Source organism: Drosophila mojavensis, unplaced genomic scaffold (genome assembly GCF_018153725.1).
Source record: "Drosophila mojavensis isolate 15081-1352.22 unplaced genomic scaffold, ASM1815372v1 contig_74, whole genome shotgun sequence".
Lineage (NCBI taxonomy): Eukaryota > Metazoa > Arthropoda > Insecta > Diptera > Drosophilidae > Drosophila > Drosophila mojavensis.
In genome coordinates this window covers 26,908,933-26,929,014 of record NW_025318899.1, presented here as the reverse complement: position 1 = coordinate 26,929,014, position 20,082 = coordinate 26,908,933, and the positions used below count along the sequence as shown (strand labels likewise).

Here is a 20,082-nt window from a genome sequence, read left to right as displayed (position 1 = left end):
ACTGCCAAATTAAGTGACTTGCAAGCGCATGTGGCTACAAAAAAGCACGCAGGCTCAATGGAGGGCTATGTGCAAAAAAACAAATTATCTTTTGTTCAATTGCCCACAAAGACAATTGAGCAAGAGGCAGCGCTTTGTCTATTTGACAAGGATATGATTTATGATGTTTAATAAAAATACCTATAGTTTGGTATTCATATACATATGTAATTAGAATCAGCTTTTTTGTCAGCCTTTTTCCCTTGAATCCAGCTTTTTTCAGCTTTTTTTTTTCCTTGATCCAGCTTTTTTTGCTCAGAAAAAAATGACATCACTGTTTCCCACACGTTGTACACCAAACTTCAATATGATTATAGTAAATGTGATTGAGAACAGCTGTAAAGATATTTTGAACTGCTCTGCTACGGCTGCTAATGAAAATTATGCAAACGCAATAAATGCAAATGAAAGTGTAAGTTTTCAAAATATACTATTATATTTGACCTATTAATGATACATTCATAAGAAATGTGTTATTCTATTAAATATTCGTTTCGTCTTTGTATTTTCATAAAGGAAGTGCTGAATGAGTAGAATATCAGCTTGGAGGGTATCTCATAGTCGAGCAGTCTCGACTAGAGCCTTCTTACTTGTTTGAAATAAATATTTAATAATTAAGTGTATATTGGCCATCTGATTCTGATTTTTGTATGCCCCCTTCATTAAAAATAAATATAATAAAAATAATAACTCGCTGTACAGTGTACAGTAAGTTTACTACACACTAGGGCTGCAAAACCATCGATAGATGCTCCCCTCGATAGATTTCTCCATCGATGGAATGAACCATCGATACTATCGATAGTTCCATCGAAAATTTGAAATTCCTAGAAATACAGAAATTCTCAATAGTTTCAATCATACATCCAGCACATTGTATGTAAATGATTCGTGCAATTTTGTATAAAAATACAATACAAAAGTAATCGGATCTTTATGAGATGGTTGTATATCTAATAAAATATATATTTTATTACATATGGATAAATATGTCAATCAATGCAAATAATTAAATTCTTTTTTATATGCTTCAAGCTGTTTTTATTCTTGTTATATTTAAACACTAACCAGAGAACACATAGACTAGACATCTAGAACAAATTTTTTCACCGGCGAAAAAATGCGCTGAGGAGACTACACAACTTCGTATTTGCTCGGCTCAGTCTCTTGAGGCTCAAGCATTGAAAATAAGGCAAGACAAAATCAGTGTGCTGCGAGCGCTGCCACGAAATGCACGCATTACCAAATGAAGCACGGCTATGCGCTCTTTTTCCCTTGCTCACTCTCTCCCTCTCTTTATGCTCTCTCTCTATGGTCTCTCGAATGGCAGCAGCGCACAAAAATTGAAAATTGTTCGCGACGATCTGAGCTCGTTCCTTTTGAGTGAAGGGTATACCGAAATTTGTAAAGCGTTCGCCACGTTCATGCAAACAAAATGTAAGCGTTTCGATGGTTATTCGTGGGAAGGGTATGAAAGCGTTGATACGCATAAACAATATGATTTCGCGACGGGCAAGTACACACACACTTGTAGTCCCTTGCTTCATGTATGAGCATTTGTGACCTGCGTGCGTTACTCTTGCTGCTTGTAGCAATTTTAAAGCCCAGCATTTGCATTTGGTCGGTCTTATGGACTGTCATAACCACTTTACACAGATGTACTATGTATGAACATACATACATACATACATATGTACATAAGTACATTTATATATTATTATTGCTAATCATGTTTATAAATGTGTCTATATATAATTAAAATTATTTTATACACATTTTTAACCGAAAAAATTATCGTAAAACACTACTAACTTTATTAAATGCTTTGCAATATATGAAATACACATGTCATATTATACTCAAGCTTTACTCATTATGCATTATCATTGCATTAAGTCATAATGGCCCATTTGATAGTCACCCTACGATTCAAATCATACAAAATTTACAAAATAATAATTCCAGAGACAATTAGCTTGCCATCCCATACAAGCATACACATACACAAATGTATGTATGCATGTGCTCACTTCACAAGGCAGACCAACGGCAAATTTTGGGCTTTACAATTTGCACAGCCTGTTCTGCACAGAAAGAATACATTTTCGCGACGAGCATGCACACACACATTTACATGGGCATCAATACTTTCAAACCCTGCCGCAGGTAGCAAGAATAGAGTTGCTTACACAAGCACACAAATGATAGCGAGGGACTGACAATGTGTGTGTGTACTTGCCCGTCGCGAAATCATATTGTTTATGCGTATCAACGCTTTCATACCCTTCCCACGAATAACCATCGAAACGCTTACATTTTGTTTGCATGAACGTGGCGAACGCTTTACAAATTTCGGTATACCCTTCACTCAAAAGGAACGAGCTCAGATCGTCGCGAACAATTTTCAATTTTTGTGCGCTGCTGCCATTCGAGAGACCATAGAGAGAGAGCATAAAGAGAGGGAGAGAGTGAGCAAGGGAAAAAGAGCGCATAGCCGTGCTTCATTTGGTAATGCGTGCATTTCGTGGCAGCGCTCGCAGCACACTGATTTTGTCTTGCCTTATTTTCAATGCTTGAGCCTCAAGAGACTGAGCCGAGCAAATACGAAGTTGTGTAGTCTCCTCAGCGCATTTTTTCGCCGGTGAAAAAATTTGTTCTAGATGTCTAGTCTATGTGTTCTCTGGTTAGTGATTTAAAGCAGTTTCGTCTTAAAAATTAAAGAAAAATATATATATATATATAAAAGGTACATGATTTCATTTTGAGATGCCTCTGATATAAAATTATAAAACTATAAAAATTAAATTATTTTATTAAAAAAAAAAAAAAAAAAATTTCTCAAGGTGGTTTTAACTCTATACTAATTTTATAAAAAATAAATCTAGTTCTCCAGCAACCATTGGTTTTTGTTGATAAACAACAGAATATTTACATTTTTGGCCTTAAGAGCAGCTCGTCGTTGCGAAATTATTTCATTAAAATATTGTTAAAAAAGCTAATCACAAAATAAAATATTAGAAAATACTTACATGTGTTTCTTCGCGCATCCAAGTAGTAAATTATCGATGGATGAAAAAATCCATCGATATATCTTGAGAGTTCAAATCCATCGATACTATCGATAGACTCCATCGATGGATTTGCAGCCCTACTACACACCAAAGCAGTGTACAGTGAAAGCACTGTACAATATTTTTTACTGTACTCATTTAGTACTGTACAGCATGAAGTTAAGTGATAACATAAACTGTTCATATACAGTGCTGTACAACTTTTACTAACCAAGGCTGTCATTTTAGCTTTTTTCCCCGTCAGATCCGGCTATATTTGAAGTCCCATTGTGGGAAAAATTCGAAAACGGCGGGATGCGGGAATTCCGGCTATAAAAAAATTAAATTAGCTCTATTTTAGCTTTATTTAATTTTCATTTATTTATTTTGATTTATTTTGTTTATATCTCTGTCAACACAAAATCATGAATACAAGTATATCATACAATCTATCGAAATCATTTCGTGGTATGAGCAACAGGTCTCGTTTGTCAAAAAAAAAAAAACACAAATGTGCACGAAAGTAAAAATTGATTTTGGGCAAACTCCAACAGACACTACAGAGCAAGACATAGCACTTTGTGCAAGAGCACTATGTGGCAAATCACACATTAATTGCTCCCATCAACAACCTAGGTATTCTCTGCCAAACAAAATTATGCGACAGCATGAGCGTTTAGCGATTTAGACTACGCCGTACTAAATGTACAACATAATTAAACATGCGTTGGCTCCTCATTTTCTTGAGGATCTTAGAAATAAGATTGGAAGCGTTAAATTTATTTTGGCTTTGGACAAATCAAGTGACAAAGCGGCTCGGTAAATAACAATTATTTATTAAACACCTGACCACTCTTTAAAAGATTGAATATTTTATAATTTGTATATATGTATATGCATGTATATCTATAATTTTTACGTTAATGGTGTTTAGGTGTCGTTATTAAATATCTCTGTTGAGAGTGGAGTGATGATTTCGACGTTCCTGATTTTAACATTTCTCTTGAAAGTGCAGATTCCTTGTCTATAGTTGAAGGAATCAAACAATTAAAAACAAATGGATAGTCATAAATGAATTTAATAAAGAAAATAGTGTTTTTTAAACCCAGCTTTTAGTTTGGCTTATTTTTTCTGGAATTTAGCTTCTTTTAGCTTCTTTTTTTTTTTGCCAATCTGGCTCTATTTGCTCGAAAAATTATGACAGCACTGACTAGTACTCATTTAATGCTGTACAGGAAAAAAAGTGTGCTCATTTAAAAATGAATGATTTAATAGCCCTTTTGAATGCATCCATGCTAGTATGCATGTGAGCACAAGCAACAGCTCACGAAAATTGAAATTTCTTCGCGTTAGATTCCCGTTTCTTCTCTTCTGTGTGAAGAGTATACCTAACTCTTCAAATCGGTTGACATGCTCATGCGAAATGTTTGCGTTTTCGTTATTATTTGGGGAAGGATATGAAAGCGTTGGTGCGCATAATGTGCATAAATAATATGTTTTCGCGATGAGCATGCACACACACACAATGTCCCTTGCTACATGTACTTTGAGTATGTAATTTTCGGCTTTACAATTTGCACATGCCACAAATACTCACACATGTTTCCAGAGACTGCAAGTGTGTGTGTGCTTGCCCGTCGCGAAATCATATTATTTATGCACATCAACAATTTCATACTCTTCCCACGAATATCCATCGAAACGCTACATTTTGTTTGCAACAAATTTCAATTTTTTTGCGCTGCTGAGTTAAATGATTTGAGAGGCCATAGAGAGAGAGAAAGTAGGACAAATAGCGTATAGCTGTACTTCATATAAGAATGGGACCATTTCGTTTGAGCGTTTGCAGCGCACTGACTTTGTCGTGCAATATTTTCACTGCTCGAACCTCCAGCGACCGAGCCGAGCAAATACGAAGTATAGTGGTCGACCAACTTAACATTTTCTGCTGTAGAAAATTTTGTTCTACATGTCTAGTCGGTGTTCTCTGGTTGGTGGCTATATGTATACTTACATATATGCGTTTTATACAATTTCGGCTTTTGTCAAAGCTTTCCCCCCATCTCTAATTCACCCCCTCACCATCACATTTTTAAAGGATGTATTTCAAATACTAGGGACTTGTGCTTTGGCAAATGTACTGTCTTTCTTTCTGTCCGTCTGTCCGTATTTTTAAACGCGTCTCAGAAGATATAAGAGCTAGAGACTTGAAAATTTTTTTCCTAGGTCCGTGTATAGCACGCGCATATCGAGTTTTGCTTTAAATATCGATAACTTGTCCAGTTATTTTGTTATCGATTAAAACATTATCGAAAACCAATAATAAATTTATAGCTCTTATATCTTCTGAGATATCTGATCAAGGATATATATACTCTATGGGGTCTGTCACGCCTCCTTCTGCCTGTTACATACAAAACCATTATACCCTGATTTCCCATTTTCAATGGGTACAGGGTACAAAAAGCGTATTTCAAAGACTTCTTCTCCAGCGCATGCACGCATTTCAATGTTATGATCATGATCTAAAAGTTTCCATCGACAAGAAAAGTTATTAAAAAATTAAGTTCCCATAGTAAGCCCACGAAAAATTATTGAAATATCAATTCTTAGAAGGGTTCAGAGGATTTCGTAGTCGAGCAGTCTCAACTAGAGCTTTCTTACTTGCTATTTACGTACATAAATGGAAGCGGACGCATGTACATACATACATATGTATGTATGTCATGTTGGCATGCACCACGGCATATTGATCAACGAGAGAGTAACTTATGCACAACAGGCTACGTCATGTGGCAGATACAGGCATACATGTACATACATACATACATATGTACATGTACATATGTTCATAGTTACCAGAAAAACTCGATTCCACAAACAGACAAACTTGTCGCACATAACCAAGAGCAAAAGTTATCAGCATCTCAGGCATCACCTCAAGTAAACTCATCATCATCCTCGCCATCTACGCCAGTCTCCACAAGCGACGACATAATCGGCTACTATAGCAGCTAATGTTTAAATTGTATATTTCAGTTTCGTGAAATTCGTGGAAGTGGCTGGTCAGCTCTATTTTTTGTTACAAATTAAGAAAATATATAAAATTTATACATATATATATTCATATATAGACATATGAATATACATATATTTTTAAGTTTCGTTCATTGGTAAAAATAAAAGCAAAATATTTATACTTCCTTTTAAAATTGTTATTGAAAGTTCCATTTCCGTTTCGAGAAAGCGTAAATCAGTGCATTGACATTAAACCGGATACTCTGGATACCTAAGTTATTGAAGTGGTTGATTTCATCTATGTAATAGGAAGCAAAAATTAATCTAAAAAATATGTGAAATGTGAACTAGATATGAATACAATATGAAAGTTTCTGATATTGTTAATTTAAAGTTGTAATATGTATGTATGTATGTACATACATATGTCTGTAAACCTACACCTATGTACATACATATGTCTGTACAAATGTCTCAGTCTGCCGAACAAAGCCTGTTTATTTTTGATCGTGGGAAAAGAAAATTGCCAGACAAAATAAAAAAGAAAAATCATGCGCGCCTAAGTACCATATTTATTTTTAACTATTTCGTAACCGTTGAAAATTTTATTCCAGCGCAGCGAAAAGAAAATTCGGAACTGCATAGATACATATACTGGAAGCTACTAATAGCAATATAAATAAGTAAGAAGCACTAGTCGAGACTGCTCACCTAAGAGATCCCCTGGACCCATTCGACGAACTTATATTTCAATAAACACACACTGATATTGAATACACACGCGTGGACTGCAGTGTGGGCTTATTATGGTTTATTATTTGTTTCATAACTTCATGGACATGAAACTTTCAGATCGTGAGAGCTTGGGACTCAACTTTTTTTTTAAATGTACGTTTTTTTGATCGATTAAATACTTTATCGAAAATCTCCAAATTTTACATGTAGATTCAAATGAAATTTATACAATTTTTATTTTTGTTCTATTTTGGATGCAACAGTTTTCTTATACGGGTGCACATATATATTCAAACTTATTCAAGCATATTCTTAACTAGTAAGAACGTTTCAGTCGGGCGTTACCGACTGCAGAATAGTCATTCACATCCCATCAGTAATTTAGCAGCTAAGTTTAGCTCTAATACTGTAGAAAATGCGGGGTTTCCAGATTTGTAACGCCCCTACTGGGCGTAGACACCTAATTTTTGGTCAGTTTTTAGAACGAGCTAACGGTACCCTAACTGCAACTACAGGGAATTTTTACCGAAATTGGGAGCTTCTAGCTATTATACGTTAGGAGACATAAACTTTTGTAGTTTGCCACGCCTTATGTAGGCGGACATATATCCGTCGAAGCTTTTTGGTCTTGGGTGGTCAGCCCGAGTATATATACCAAATTTGAGGCCTCTAGCATTAATATAGCAGAATTTAAAAAAACACTATCTTCAGCTCTGATTTGCCACGCCCCTAATGGGCTTAGACATATAATTTTGATATTAGACTTTATAGAATCATAACATTAGCCTACGTGCGAAATTTTATTTTTAAAACTCTAGGAGATACAGTTTTATCCGATTTGCCACGCCCCCAATGGGCGGTTTTGTGCAATGCACTATGGGCGATTTGTCGATTTTGGCGGCATAAAATCTAAAAATAAAGCCAGAAGCCTTATTTTTGTATACCCTGAACCCATTGAAAATTGGAAATCAGGGTATAATGGATTTGCTAAATGTATGTAACAGGCAGAAGGAGGCGTGGCAGACCAAATAAAGTATATATATTCTTGATAAGGCTGAGTCGATATAGCCCTGTCGTCGATTTCAGAAGATATAAGAGCTAGAGACTTCAATTTTTTTTTTAAATGTCCGTAATTACAGCGCGCATATAAAGTTTATCATTAAAAATCGATAACTCATCCCGATCGATAAAAAACCTTATCGAAAACCAGCTATAAAATTATATGCTACACCTTTATTGCTAGAGTCTCCAAATTTTTTATGTATGCTAATATGCAATTTATGCAATTTCGGTTTTTGTTAAAATATATTATTATTATATATTTTCTTTGATTTTCTTCGGGTCTACCTTACTGTTTTGGGCTTCGCTAGGGGTGCATTTAATTGTTGAGTGGTATCTGTCATTATAGTTTCTAATAGCTTGCTGCATTATTTGATTTATTGTCTTACTTGATCTTTCTGTTTTAAAAGCTACCCTAAATTTTTCAGCTAGTGAATTATGTAGTCTTTCTATGTCTGAATTTCCTGTGTGACTGTTTGGTTTAAAATAGATGTAATTCTATTCCTTCTTGAATTAATAATTCTTTGATTCTGAATGAATTAAACTCATTATCTGCTATGATTTTGTTAGGCTTTACTATTTATGTGAAATGTTCTTCCAGTTGTTCTACTAATGTCAAATTATTTCTGTCACTTAATGAGTATGCTGCTGCGAACTTGGAAAACTTGTCTACTGTTGTTAAAAAATGTGTATTTCTTATTACATATGTGTCAATGTGGACAACTTGATTCTTATCAGATGGGGTTTCTGTTTTCATGAATTTGTTTTTTTTTTTTTATGGGTTTCCTATCATATTTAACTTCTTTGCATAAGTCACATTGGTTAACCACCTTTGCACTAATTCTAATAATTTTGGATAGTAAATTCTGTTTTTTAATTGATTGTAAGTCTCCTGAATACCTGAATGCATGCTTTCTCTTACGTGGTAGAGCGATATTTGTTTAACTGCTTCTGACTCGTATTCAATGTCCTGAGCCCTAAGTGTGCATCTTATGAATTCTATTTGCTCGTCGTTTGAAAACATTTCTATTAATTTTTCTTGTACTATGTTGTAGTCATGGTACGGTAGTTCTGAGTAAATGCCAATTTTTCCTTTGCCTATATATTTCTTGAAAATTTCACCCATTGTTGGGAAGTCATATTTAGCTATGAAAATGATTCTTTTGCCATGTATTATTTTCGTTTTCTCTGTTTTACAATTTGTAATTATCCGTGTTTTGTATTTATTGACTATTTCTTCCTTTATAAAAAAATGAGTGTGTACATTTTCTTCCGCCGAATGTACTGTTGCCAATGACGTGTTATCTTCTTCATCTTCTATGTTTGCTATTATATTTATATCTGATATATTGTCGTTGTTTTTGTTTTGTATGTTATCTTATCCTTTATCTGTATAGTCGTTGTCTTGGAGTCTAGTCAAAAAATCTGCTAATTTGTTTTCTTTTCCTTTTAGATAATCAATCTCAAATTGGTACTCTCCTAGTTTTAATAACCATCTTTGATGTATAGGCGAAATGTCTTTTCCCTTATGCTTTGAGTGTAAAAATTTTATAGGTTGATGGTCGGTCAGTATCTTAAATTTTCTTCCATAAAAGTAGGGTCTAAAGTAATTAACGCTCTATAGAATTGCTAAAATCTCTTTATCGGTTGCCGAATAATTCTTTTAATGATTATTAAGGGTTCTGGATACAAAAAAAACTGGATGACCCTCTTGGGATAACACTGCCCCTATTGCATAATTCGATGCGTCAGTTGTTAGTGTAAAAGCTTTATCAAAGTTGGGGAATCTATGTATGGGATGTGAACTGATAATATGTTTCAGTTTTTCAAATGCTTCTACATAAGTGGGGTCTTTTGTATTAATTTTCGCATCTTTCTTAAGGTATTTTGTTATTGGTTGTGCTACTTTAGCATAGTCCTTAATGAATTTTCTGTAATAGCCCGTTATACCTAGAAAACTATTTATCTGCTTTTCTGTTCGAGGTAATGCTAATTTTTATACCCTGAACCCATTTTCAATGGGAAATCAGGGTATAATGGTTTTGTTGAAATGTATGTAACAGGCAGAAGGAGGCGTGGCAGACCCCACAAAGTATATATATTCTTAATCAGGGCGACGAGCTGAGTTGATTTGGCCCTGTCCGTCTGTCTGTCCGTCTGTCCGTCTGTCCGTCTGTCCGTATGTATGAACGCGTCGATTTCAGAAGATATAAGAGCTAGAGACTTCAAATTTTTTTTAAATGTTCGTAATTACAGCGCGCATATCAAGTTTATCATTAAAAATCGATAACTCATCCCAATCTTTTTTTATCGATAAAAAACCTTATCGAAAACCAGTTATAAAATTATATCTTCTACACCTTTATTGCTAGAGTCTCAAAATTTTTTAGGTATGCCTATATGCAATTTATACAATTTCGGTTTTTGTTAAAATTTACCCCCCACCCTTAAATTCACCCCCTCACCCTCACTTTTGTAAAAAGCTTATTTCAAATACTAGAGACTTGTGCTTTGGCAATTACATGCATATCCATGTCATAATCATAATCTGAAAGTTTCATGAAGATCGTACGTCCACAAAAAGTTATTAAGCAATTAAGTTCTCATAGTAAGCGCTCACTGCCGCCCATGCGTGTTTATGCGTGGTTGCTTGTGTGTGTATGTGTGTGTGTATATGTGTGTGTGTATGCGTTTGTGTATGTATGCGTGTGTGTGTGTATGTGTGTCTGTATGCGTGTGTGTGTATGTATGCCTGTGTGTGCGTACGTGCGTGTGTGTGTGTGTGTGTGCGTGTTTCTTGTGTAAGCTGAAAGTCGCGAAAAAGTATTGAAATATCTATTGCTCCAAGGTTCAGGGGATCTCGTAGTCGAGCAGTCTCGACTAGAGCTTTCTTACTTGTTTATAATAGCTATTTTATTTGGATTTGGTTTAATACCTTCCTTTGTCAGAATGTGTCCTAAAAATTCTGTTTCTCTTTTCATAAAATTGCATCTATCTGGATTTTTATACTCATTCACGAAAGTGAATCAGTATATTGGTTTTGTGCAATGTCCGTCTTGCTGTCCGTCCGTCTGTCCGTATGAACGTAATCTATTTCGACGCTATTGAACCTAGAGACTTGAAATTTGGAACACATACTCGTGTATATCTCCGATTTATAAAGTGTTAAAATTTTCCCGATCCGCCCACTAGGGGCGTGGCAAATCGGATGAAAATGTATATCTAAGAGTTTTACAGCTAAGGCGCTGAAATTTTGCACGACAGCTAATGTTATGATTCTATAAAGTCTTATGACAAAATTATAAGCCTACACCCATTAGGGGCGTGGCAAATCGGACCTGAAGTGATTTTTCGAATTCTGCTATATTTTGGATACTATTGAGATCTCAAATTTTGTATATATACTCGATCTGATCACCCAAGACCAAAAAGCTTTGTCGGATATATGTCCGCCCACAGAAAGCGTGGCAAACCTAAAGTATAATAGAAGCTTCAAATTTGGATAGTTGAATTTTTATGACTCTTTAGGGTCGTGGCATATCGAAAAATACCCTGTAATTTTCACTTTTTTTGAGGGTAAACATTCAAACTTTGCAGTTAGGGTACCGTTATCACGTTCTAAGAACTGACCAAAAATGAGGTGTCTACGGCCAGTAGGGGCGTGGCAAATCGGAAAAAAGTGTATTTTTTACAGTATTAGAGCGAAACTTACCTACTAAATTGTTGATGGGATGTGAATGAGTATTTCGCAGTCGGTAACGCCCGACTGCAACGTTCTTACTTGTTAAATTTTTTTCTTCGAAGATTTGGAAAATTTCGGTAATTGCTTGAATGTGTTCTTGCAAAGATGTGCTAAATATTAGTATATCGTATAGATATACAACGTATTTTTTGTTTATGTGATCCTGTAATCTATTACATTTCTGTATTTTCTCTTTCCCGAATTATCTATTTTCTTTGGGATTACTATGAGGGGGCTTGAATCACGAGAATTACTTTTCCTAATTATTCCTTGCCTCTCCATTTCTTTGATTTGGTTCCTAACTTCTTCCTCATGTTTTGGAGGGTATCTATATAATTTGGAATTTAACTGTTCATCGGTAGTCGTTCGTATCTCGTGTTCTATTTCTGTCGTGCTAGTCAGGTTGTCACCCTCTCTAAAAAATAATTTTGCAAATTTTTCGATTTTTTTTGTATTTCTTTTCTTTCTTCCGTATTTAGATGTCCCAGTTGTAAATTTTCGAACGTCGTGTCTGTCTGTTCTAATGTACTTATTTCTTCATATACGTACGGATTATTGATAAAATAGCTTTCTTTTTTTATACCCTGAACCCATTTTCAATGGGAAATCAGGGTATAATGGTTTTGTTGAAATGTATGTAACAGGCAGAAGGAGGCGTGGCAGACCCCACAAAGTATATATATTCTTGATCAGGGCGTCTGTCCGTCTGTCCGTATGTATGAACGCGTCGATTTCAGAAGTTATAAGAGCTAGAGACTTCAAATTTTTTTTAAAATGTTCGTTATTACAGCGCGCATATCAAGTTTATCATTAAAAATCGATAACTCATCCCGATCTTTTTTTATCGATAAAAAACCTTATCGAAAACCAGTTATAAAATTATATCTTCTACACCTTTATTGCTAGAGTCTCCAAATTTTTAATGTATGCCTATATGCAATTTATACAATTTCGATTTTTGTTAAAATTTACCCCCACCCTTAAATTCACCCCCTCACCCTCACTTTTGTAAAAAGCGTATTTCAAATACTAGAGACTTGTGCTTTGGCAATTACATGCATATCCATGTCATAATCATAATCTAAAAGTTTCATGAAGATCGTATGTCCACAAAAAAGTTATTAAGCAATTAAGTTCTCAGAGTAAGCGCTCACTGCCGCCCATGCGTGTTTATGCTTGTGTGTGTATATGTATGTAATTGTTTGTGTATGTGTGTGTGTGTATGTGTGTATGTATGTGTGTTTATGTATGCCTGTATGTGTGTGTGTGCGTGTTTCTTGTGTAAGCTGAAAGACGCGAAAAATTATTGAAATAGCTATTACTCCAAGGGTTCAGGGGATCTCGTAGTCGAGTAGTCTCGACTAGAGCTTTCTTACTTGTTTTGGTTAAGTGTTATTATTTTTCGTTCTAAATTGATAAAAGTGTTCAAATAGTTTAATAGATCTATCCCTATTATGAAGTTATACTTTCTGCCTTTCAATGGTGCTATTTTCCATCTGATTCTAGCATTTCTAGGTAAATTAAACTCTCTTGGGGCTGTGGTATGTATCTCATAGTTAATTACTTCTCTGCCTGTTATGGTGCTATATGGTTCACTTCTGCTTCACCATTGTGAGGTCTGGTTTGTTCGTAGTTGGAAACAGTTCGTCCGTATTGATTGTCTTCGTATCTGTGTTATGTGTTATGTGCTTCTACGTTGTCTATTTCCATTGGTACTACCTAATTTGATCTGAAATTCCTACTCTGTCCGGAACCTGATCTTTGGGTCTGCGTTTGTTGATTATTATTGCCTTGATAGTAATTGTTATTCTGTCTACTTTGCACTATGGGTCAAAAGCCCGATTTTTTGGAAAAAAGTCTTATTTTCAAGTTGAAAAAATTTACAAAATTTTAATGCCAATCCATTAAGAATACCCTATATGTAAATGTTACATACTCAGAATTTTAACAGAGGCGCGATCTGCTAACTAAACTGCTGTTAAACAGAGCTGTTATGCATGACACGCACATTATCATTTTGTAAAAAACTTTCTATGAATTTCAATCGCCAATTGAAATCAAAATAATGACAATTAATTTAAAATTTTTGGTGGAAAATACGGAATTGGGCTTGTTCTTTATGTTTACGTGTTTGTGTTGTCCAAAATCTGTATGTAATGTGAAGTTTTATGTAAGTCAAAAAACTGTCTTTGACATCATTAAAAAAAAAATTTTTTGTCTTTGATAAGAGAAAACTTGCGTTTGTAGCACTTTGTAGCAATGAAACTACGCTCATTTTATAGAGTATTCAATTCTGAACTAACACCTATAAGTTCAACATGCACTTTTGCGCACTTTTTACGCAATTTAATTTTTCAGCAACTAACCTCGTCGCAGACGAGGAAGAGGAAAAAGCCATTTCCGAAAGGCAGGACTTTTAAAATTTTGAGGTGTATGGCATGCTAGCTTCAGATAATGAAGAATACGATGATTAACAATAAAAGAGATATATTTTAATGTTATTTGTGCTTAAAATCATAAAATATAACCTTTTATTCCTTGAAAAAATTTTTTGTCAACTTCTACATACAAAAACTATATGATATAGTTAACCGATTTTGATAATTTTTTTACAGGATCTTTAAAACATGAAAACACATCTAATATGTGAATTTGGTGTAAATATCTTAAAAAGCAAAAAAGTTATGACAGCTAATAATATGAAAGAGAGGCGGTACCACACCCATTTTTTCACCAAAAACGAGTGATGCGAACGAAAGTCAAATGCAAAAAAACAAATTTAATTATCTTGACTAGTTCAAAAGTTATTAATTAATTCCAAAAAATCGGGCTTTTGACCCATAGTGCTTTGTCTGATTGATTTCCCTTGAAAAGATTTTGCTGCCTTGGTGTCTCTTGATATCTCTGAGGCCTATTGTTTTGATTGAACTGGTTCTGTTGACCGTAATTATTATTTTGTGGCGGAACATTATTCCTATTGTAGCTATAGTTATTATTTGCTTGGTTCTGATTGCGTCTACCTGATTGATTATTTTCGATTGGAGTCTGATTCATTCGGTTTTTCCTATATTGATACCTGATACAGCTATTTTCAAACCTCCTGCTTGTCATAATTCTCATAATGTTCCCTAATTCTTTTTATACCCTGAACCCATTTTCAATGGGAAATCAGGGTATAATGGTTTTGTTGAAATGTATGTAACAGGCAGAAGGAGGCGTGGCAGACCCCACAAAGTATATATATTCTTGATCAGGGCGACGAGCTGAGTTGATTTGGCTCTGTCCGTCTGTCTGTCCGTCTGTCCGTCCGTCCGTCTGTCCGTCTGTCCGTATGTATGAACGCGTCGATTTCAGAAGATATAAGAGCTAGAGACTTCAAATTTTTTTTTAAATGTCCGTAATTACAGCGCGCATATCAAGTTTATCATTAAAAATCGATAACTCATCCCGATCTTTTTTTATCGATAAAAAACCTTTTCGAAAACTAGTTATAAAATTATATCTTCTACACCTTTATTGCTAGAGTCTCCAAATTTTTATACTCATTCACGAAAGTGAATCAGTATATTGGTTTTGTGCAATGTCCGTCTTGCTGTCCGTCCGTCTGTCCGTCCGTCCGTCTGTCCGTCTGTCCGTATGAACGCAATCTATTTCGGCGCTATTGAAGCTAGAGACTTGAAATTTGGAGCACATACTCGTGTATATCTCCGATTTGTAAAGTGTTAAAATTTTCCCGATCCGCCCACTAGGGGCGTGGCAAATCGGAAAATGCATTTTCCGATATACCAGAAATCATATAAGTTGAAGAGCTAGAAAGCTGAAATTTGGTATGTGGGTCCGCGTCGACAACCCAAGATCACAAGCTATGGCGGATATATCTCCGCCCATTGGGGGCGTGACAAATTGGATTAAACTGTATCTCCTAAAGTTGTAAACCTAGAATGCTGAAATTTTGCATGTCAGCTAATGTTATGATTCTATAATGTCTAAAAATAAAATTATAAGTCTACACCCATTAGGGGCGTGGCAAATCGGACCTGAAGATATAGTGATTTTTCAAATTCTGCTATTTTTTGGACACTATTGATGCCAGAGATCTCAAATTTTGTATATATACTCGGGCTGATCACCCAAGACCAAAAAGCTTTGTCGGATATATGTCCGCCCACAGGGGGCGTGGCAAACCGCAAAAATGTATATCTTCTAAAGTATAATAGCTAGAAGCTTCAAATTTAAATAGTTGAGTTACTGGTAGCCTCCTCTATCGATTTCCCAAAAAAATAATTTTTACGCCTCTTTAGGGGCGTGGCATACCGAAAAATACCCTGTAATTTTCACTTTTTTTGAGAGTAAGCATTCAAACTTTGCAGTTAGGGTACTGTTATCTCGTTCTAGAAACTGACCAAAAATGAGGTGTCTACGCCCAGTAGGGGCGTGGCAAATCGGAAAAGCCTGTATATTCTACAGTATTAGAGCGAAACTTAACTACTAAATTGTTGATGGGATGTGAATGAGTATTCCGCAGTCGGTAACGCCCGACTGCAACGTTCTTACTTGTTTATGTATGCTTATATGCAATATATGCAATTTCGGTTTTTGTTAAAATTTACCCCCCAACCTTAAATTCACCCCCTTACCCTCACTTTTGTGAAAAGCGTATTTCAAATACTAGAGACTTGTGCTGTGGCAATTACATGCATATTCATGTTATAATCATAATCTGAAAGTTTCATGAAGATCGTACCTTCATAAAAAAAGTTATTAAGCAATTAAATTCTCATAGTAAGCGCACACTGCAGCCCATGCGTGTTTATGCGTGGGTGCTTGTCTGTGTATATGTTTGTGTATGTGTGTGTATGTGAGTGTGTGTATGCGTTTGTGTCTATGTATGCATGTGTGTGTATGTATGCCTGTGTGTGCGTACGTGCGTGTGTGTGTGTGTGTGCGTGTTTCTTGTATAAACTGAAAGACGCGAAAAAGTATTGAAATATCTATTGCTCCAAGGGTTCAGGGGATCTCGTAGTCGAGCAGTCTCGACTAGAGCTTTCTTACTTGTTCTTCATAGATTTTGTCTAATAAGGCACCCTGCGTCATCTCCTTTGCGGTATTTACTAAAACACTTTCTACGTTGCTCAAATCTATAAAATTATCATGCTTATGATATACAATTAATTCATCTGTCTTATATTTAATATTTTGTAGCTCGATGGCCAGCTCGCTCACCGTATTCACTTTCAGATGACAGATCCTTTGGTAGATTTTGTGCGGCTCCGTGTCTGGTCTGTAGCTTAGCTTTTATCATTTCCCAATCGTCCGGGGCTGGTATATTGATGACGACATCCTTCGCTTGTCCTTGAATAGTCTTGTAGTATATTGATCTGGTCGCTTCTGTTTTTAGTTCAGGGTCAACTATACTCCCTAGCAAGTGTTCCACACTGCTGAAGAATGAGTTGATAGTTATGTCCCCAGTGCCGGTAAACGTCGCCAGATGGTTAATGTTTTTGAACAGCTTTTCTTTCTGCGCTGTGTCCATTGTTAGCCTGGAGTTGTACATATGCTTGTTGCAATTGCTCCAGTTGGCGCTCCCTGATGGCCAGTTGTTCCAATAACTCTGCCTGAGGAATTTGGGTGTTGTTCGTTGCCATTCTTGCCTCGTTGTATCTCTGAGCCCTCTGTAGTTTCCTCAATGCCAGGTTGGAAATTGTTTATATTGGCCCTGCCAATTTATTTGTAGTTGGATTTTTGTGTATCTGCACTGATTTGTAGTTCACAGTTGCACTTGCCCACTTATTTGTAGTTGGATAGGCACTGATCTGTAGTTGTTCACAGTAACATTTGCCCACTTATTTGTAGTTGGGTTGGCACTGCACTGATTTAAAAAAAAAATGATTTTCCGTCGGCCGATAAATATATATATTTATGGTATTATACCCTGAACCCATTTTCAATGGGAAATCAGGGTATAATGGTTTTGTTGAAATGTATGTAACAGGGAGAAGGAGGCGTGGCAGACCCCACAAAGTATATATATTCTTGATCAGGGCGACGAGCTGAGTTGATTTGGCCCTGTCCGTCTGTCTGTCTGTCCGTATGTTTGAACGCGTCGATTTCCGAAGATATAAGAGCTAGAGACTTCCATTTTTTTGAGTATAAGTGAATCAGTATATTGGTTTTGTGCAATGTCCGTCTTGCTGTCCGTCCGTCTGTCCGTCTGTCCGTCCGTCCGTCTGTCCGTCCGTCTGTCCGTCTGTCCGTATGAACGCAATCTATTTCGGCGCTATTGAAGCTAGAGACTTGAAATTTGGAACACATACTCGTGTATATCTCCGATTTATAAAGTGTTAAAATTTTCCCGATCCGCCCACTAGGGGCGTGGCAAATCGGAAAATGCATTTTCCGATATACCAGAAATCATGTTTGTTGAAGAGCTAGAAAGCTGAAATTTGGTATGTAGGTCCGCGTTGACCACCCAAGATCACGAGCTATGGCGGATATATCTACGCCCATTGTGGGCGTGGCAAATCCGATAAAACTGTATCTCTTAAAGTTGTAAACCTAGAATGATGAATCTCTGAGCATTTGTGGCCTGTGGTCGTAACTCTTGCTGCGTGAGCAAATTGTAATGCCCAAAATTTACCGTTGAGAGTAAGAGAGACTGCAAGTGTGTGTGTGCTTGCCCGTCGCGAAATCATATTCTTTATGCGTATCAACGCTTAGCAAATATGAAGTTGTGTAGTCTCCTCAGCGCATTTTTTTGTCGGTGAAAAAATTTGTTCTAGATGTCTAGTCTATGTGTTCTCTGGTTAGTGTCAGTGGGCAAAATGGGATGCGATTTTCGATCCCTAGCACCCGTTCATACATGTACATACATATGCAGTTGCATGCAAGTAAAAAAACTTAGTTAGTCAGCTACTTAAATATAAGCGCGCCTCTTCAATTAAAATCCAAAATCGTTCACACCATTCTAAGTTGTGGTAGGCACACGCTAATGTTCATTTCCCATGCATACAAACAAACACATACACACACGCACATGAAAAGGCACACAGGCATACAAATGATTCTGCAAGTGATATCCCATAATTGTAAGCATCACATCCCATGCGTACACACAATCAAATGTATATACATACATACATACATACATACAATATGTATGTGAGCACTTCACAAGATCGACCAAGTGCAAATGCTGGGATTTAAAATTGCTATAGGCAGCAAGAGCTTCGCACACAGGCATACAAATGCTCATAGTACATGTAGCAAGGGAGAGTGTGTGTGCTTGCTCGTCGCGAAAACTTTTTCATTATGCGCACCAACGCTTTCATACCCTTCCCACAAATAATAACGGAAACGCATGGCAAACGGCTTGAAGAGTTCGGAATACTCTTCACTCAGAAGGGAAGACATGGGTTCTCGCTGCGAAGAAATTTCAATTTTTGTGAGCTGCTGCTTGTGCTCACATGCATACATACATACATATACATATTGGAGAGAGCAGAGAGCATTGAGAGAGAGAGAGAGAGCAAGGGAAACATTGAGCACAGAGGGATCTTTTGTTCAACAGTCGACCATCTCGGCCGAGCGCATGAAGCGAAAAGATTTTGTGTTCCCATATTTTCGTTGCCCGACCCGAAAAGTGAGGAGCCGAGCAAATACGAAGTGGTCTGGGAACTAATGCTCGAAAAAAAGTGTGCAAAACGCTTTACACTATGTTGAGCTATCGAGATTTTTCGAATAGCTTTACATTATTAAACGATTGAATTTACTTAATGATTAGTTTATTAGCGATTATTAGAGTTTACAGAGTTTATGTGATAGACGCGAGCAAGCGCCTAGGCTGTCGTGCTGTCCGCTACTATGTTTGTAATAGTCAATCTAACACTGCATCTGCTCTAAACAAGAGTTAATTGCATACTAACTACAATGTACGCGAGCCGGCGGATTAAGCTGAGCCGGTGCGTGGGTGAAAGAGACAACGCAAAAGGGAGAGCGTGTTACAAATTCTCTTAAATGATAACATATTCTATGAACTGCCGCTCTTAATTACAATGAAGCGATGATTGCTGAGCCCAACATCCTCCCCCCGTTGAAGACTTAGTCTTCAACAGAATATTTAAGGGGCAGCAAGCACAGCTTATTTGTAGCTCTTCTAATCTCGCCGGCTTCAGTTTTTAATAGGGCTACCCGTGCAACGCCATCACTTCCAGGGATAAGTTCGATTATTCTGGCTAGTGACTACTTAAGTGAAGGTAGATTCTCATCCTTTACAAGGACTATGTTGCCAACAGCCAAGCCAGGCTTGGAGGTTCTCCATTTCGCTCGATGTTGTAACAAGTTGAGATATTCTTCCCGCCAACGAGTCCAGAACACCTGCTGGAGATAGCTTACGCGCTGCCAAGCATCCAAACGATTAAAATTGAGCCCTGTCAGGTTTGG

The 20,082-nt window shown here is 36.5% G+C and overlaps 1 protein-coding gene and 1 long non-coding RNA gene across 6 annotated transcripts in view; both read left to right on the top strand.

Moving 5' to 3' along the window:
• The first annotated feature begins 334 nt into the window (after nucleotides 1-334).
• LOC6583662 (cAMP-dependent protein kinase catalytic subunit 3) overlaps nucleotides 335-20,082 on the top strand; it is an 88,910-nt gene continuing 69,162 nt past the window's right edge. For all 5 annotated transcript variants that reach the window (XM_002009291.4, XM_032730942.2, XM_044009486.1 and 2 more), the window contains exon 1: nucleotides 335-451. In XM_002009291.4, coding sequence (XP_002009327.3) covers nucleotides 347-451 — 105 coding nt within the window. In that variant the 5' untranslated portion in view covers nucleotides 335-346. The remainder of the gene's footprint in view (nucleotides 452-20,082) is intronic.
• Nucleotides 5,500-6,783, top strand: LOC122757447. Its single transcript, XR_006357482.1, has 2 exons — nucleotides 5,500-6,262; nucleotides 6,722-6,783. It is a non-coding gene; the product is annotated as an uncharacterized LOC122757447 (long non-coding RNA).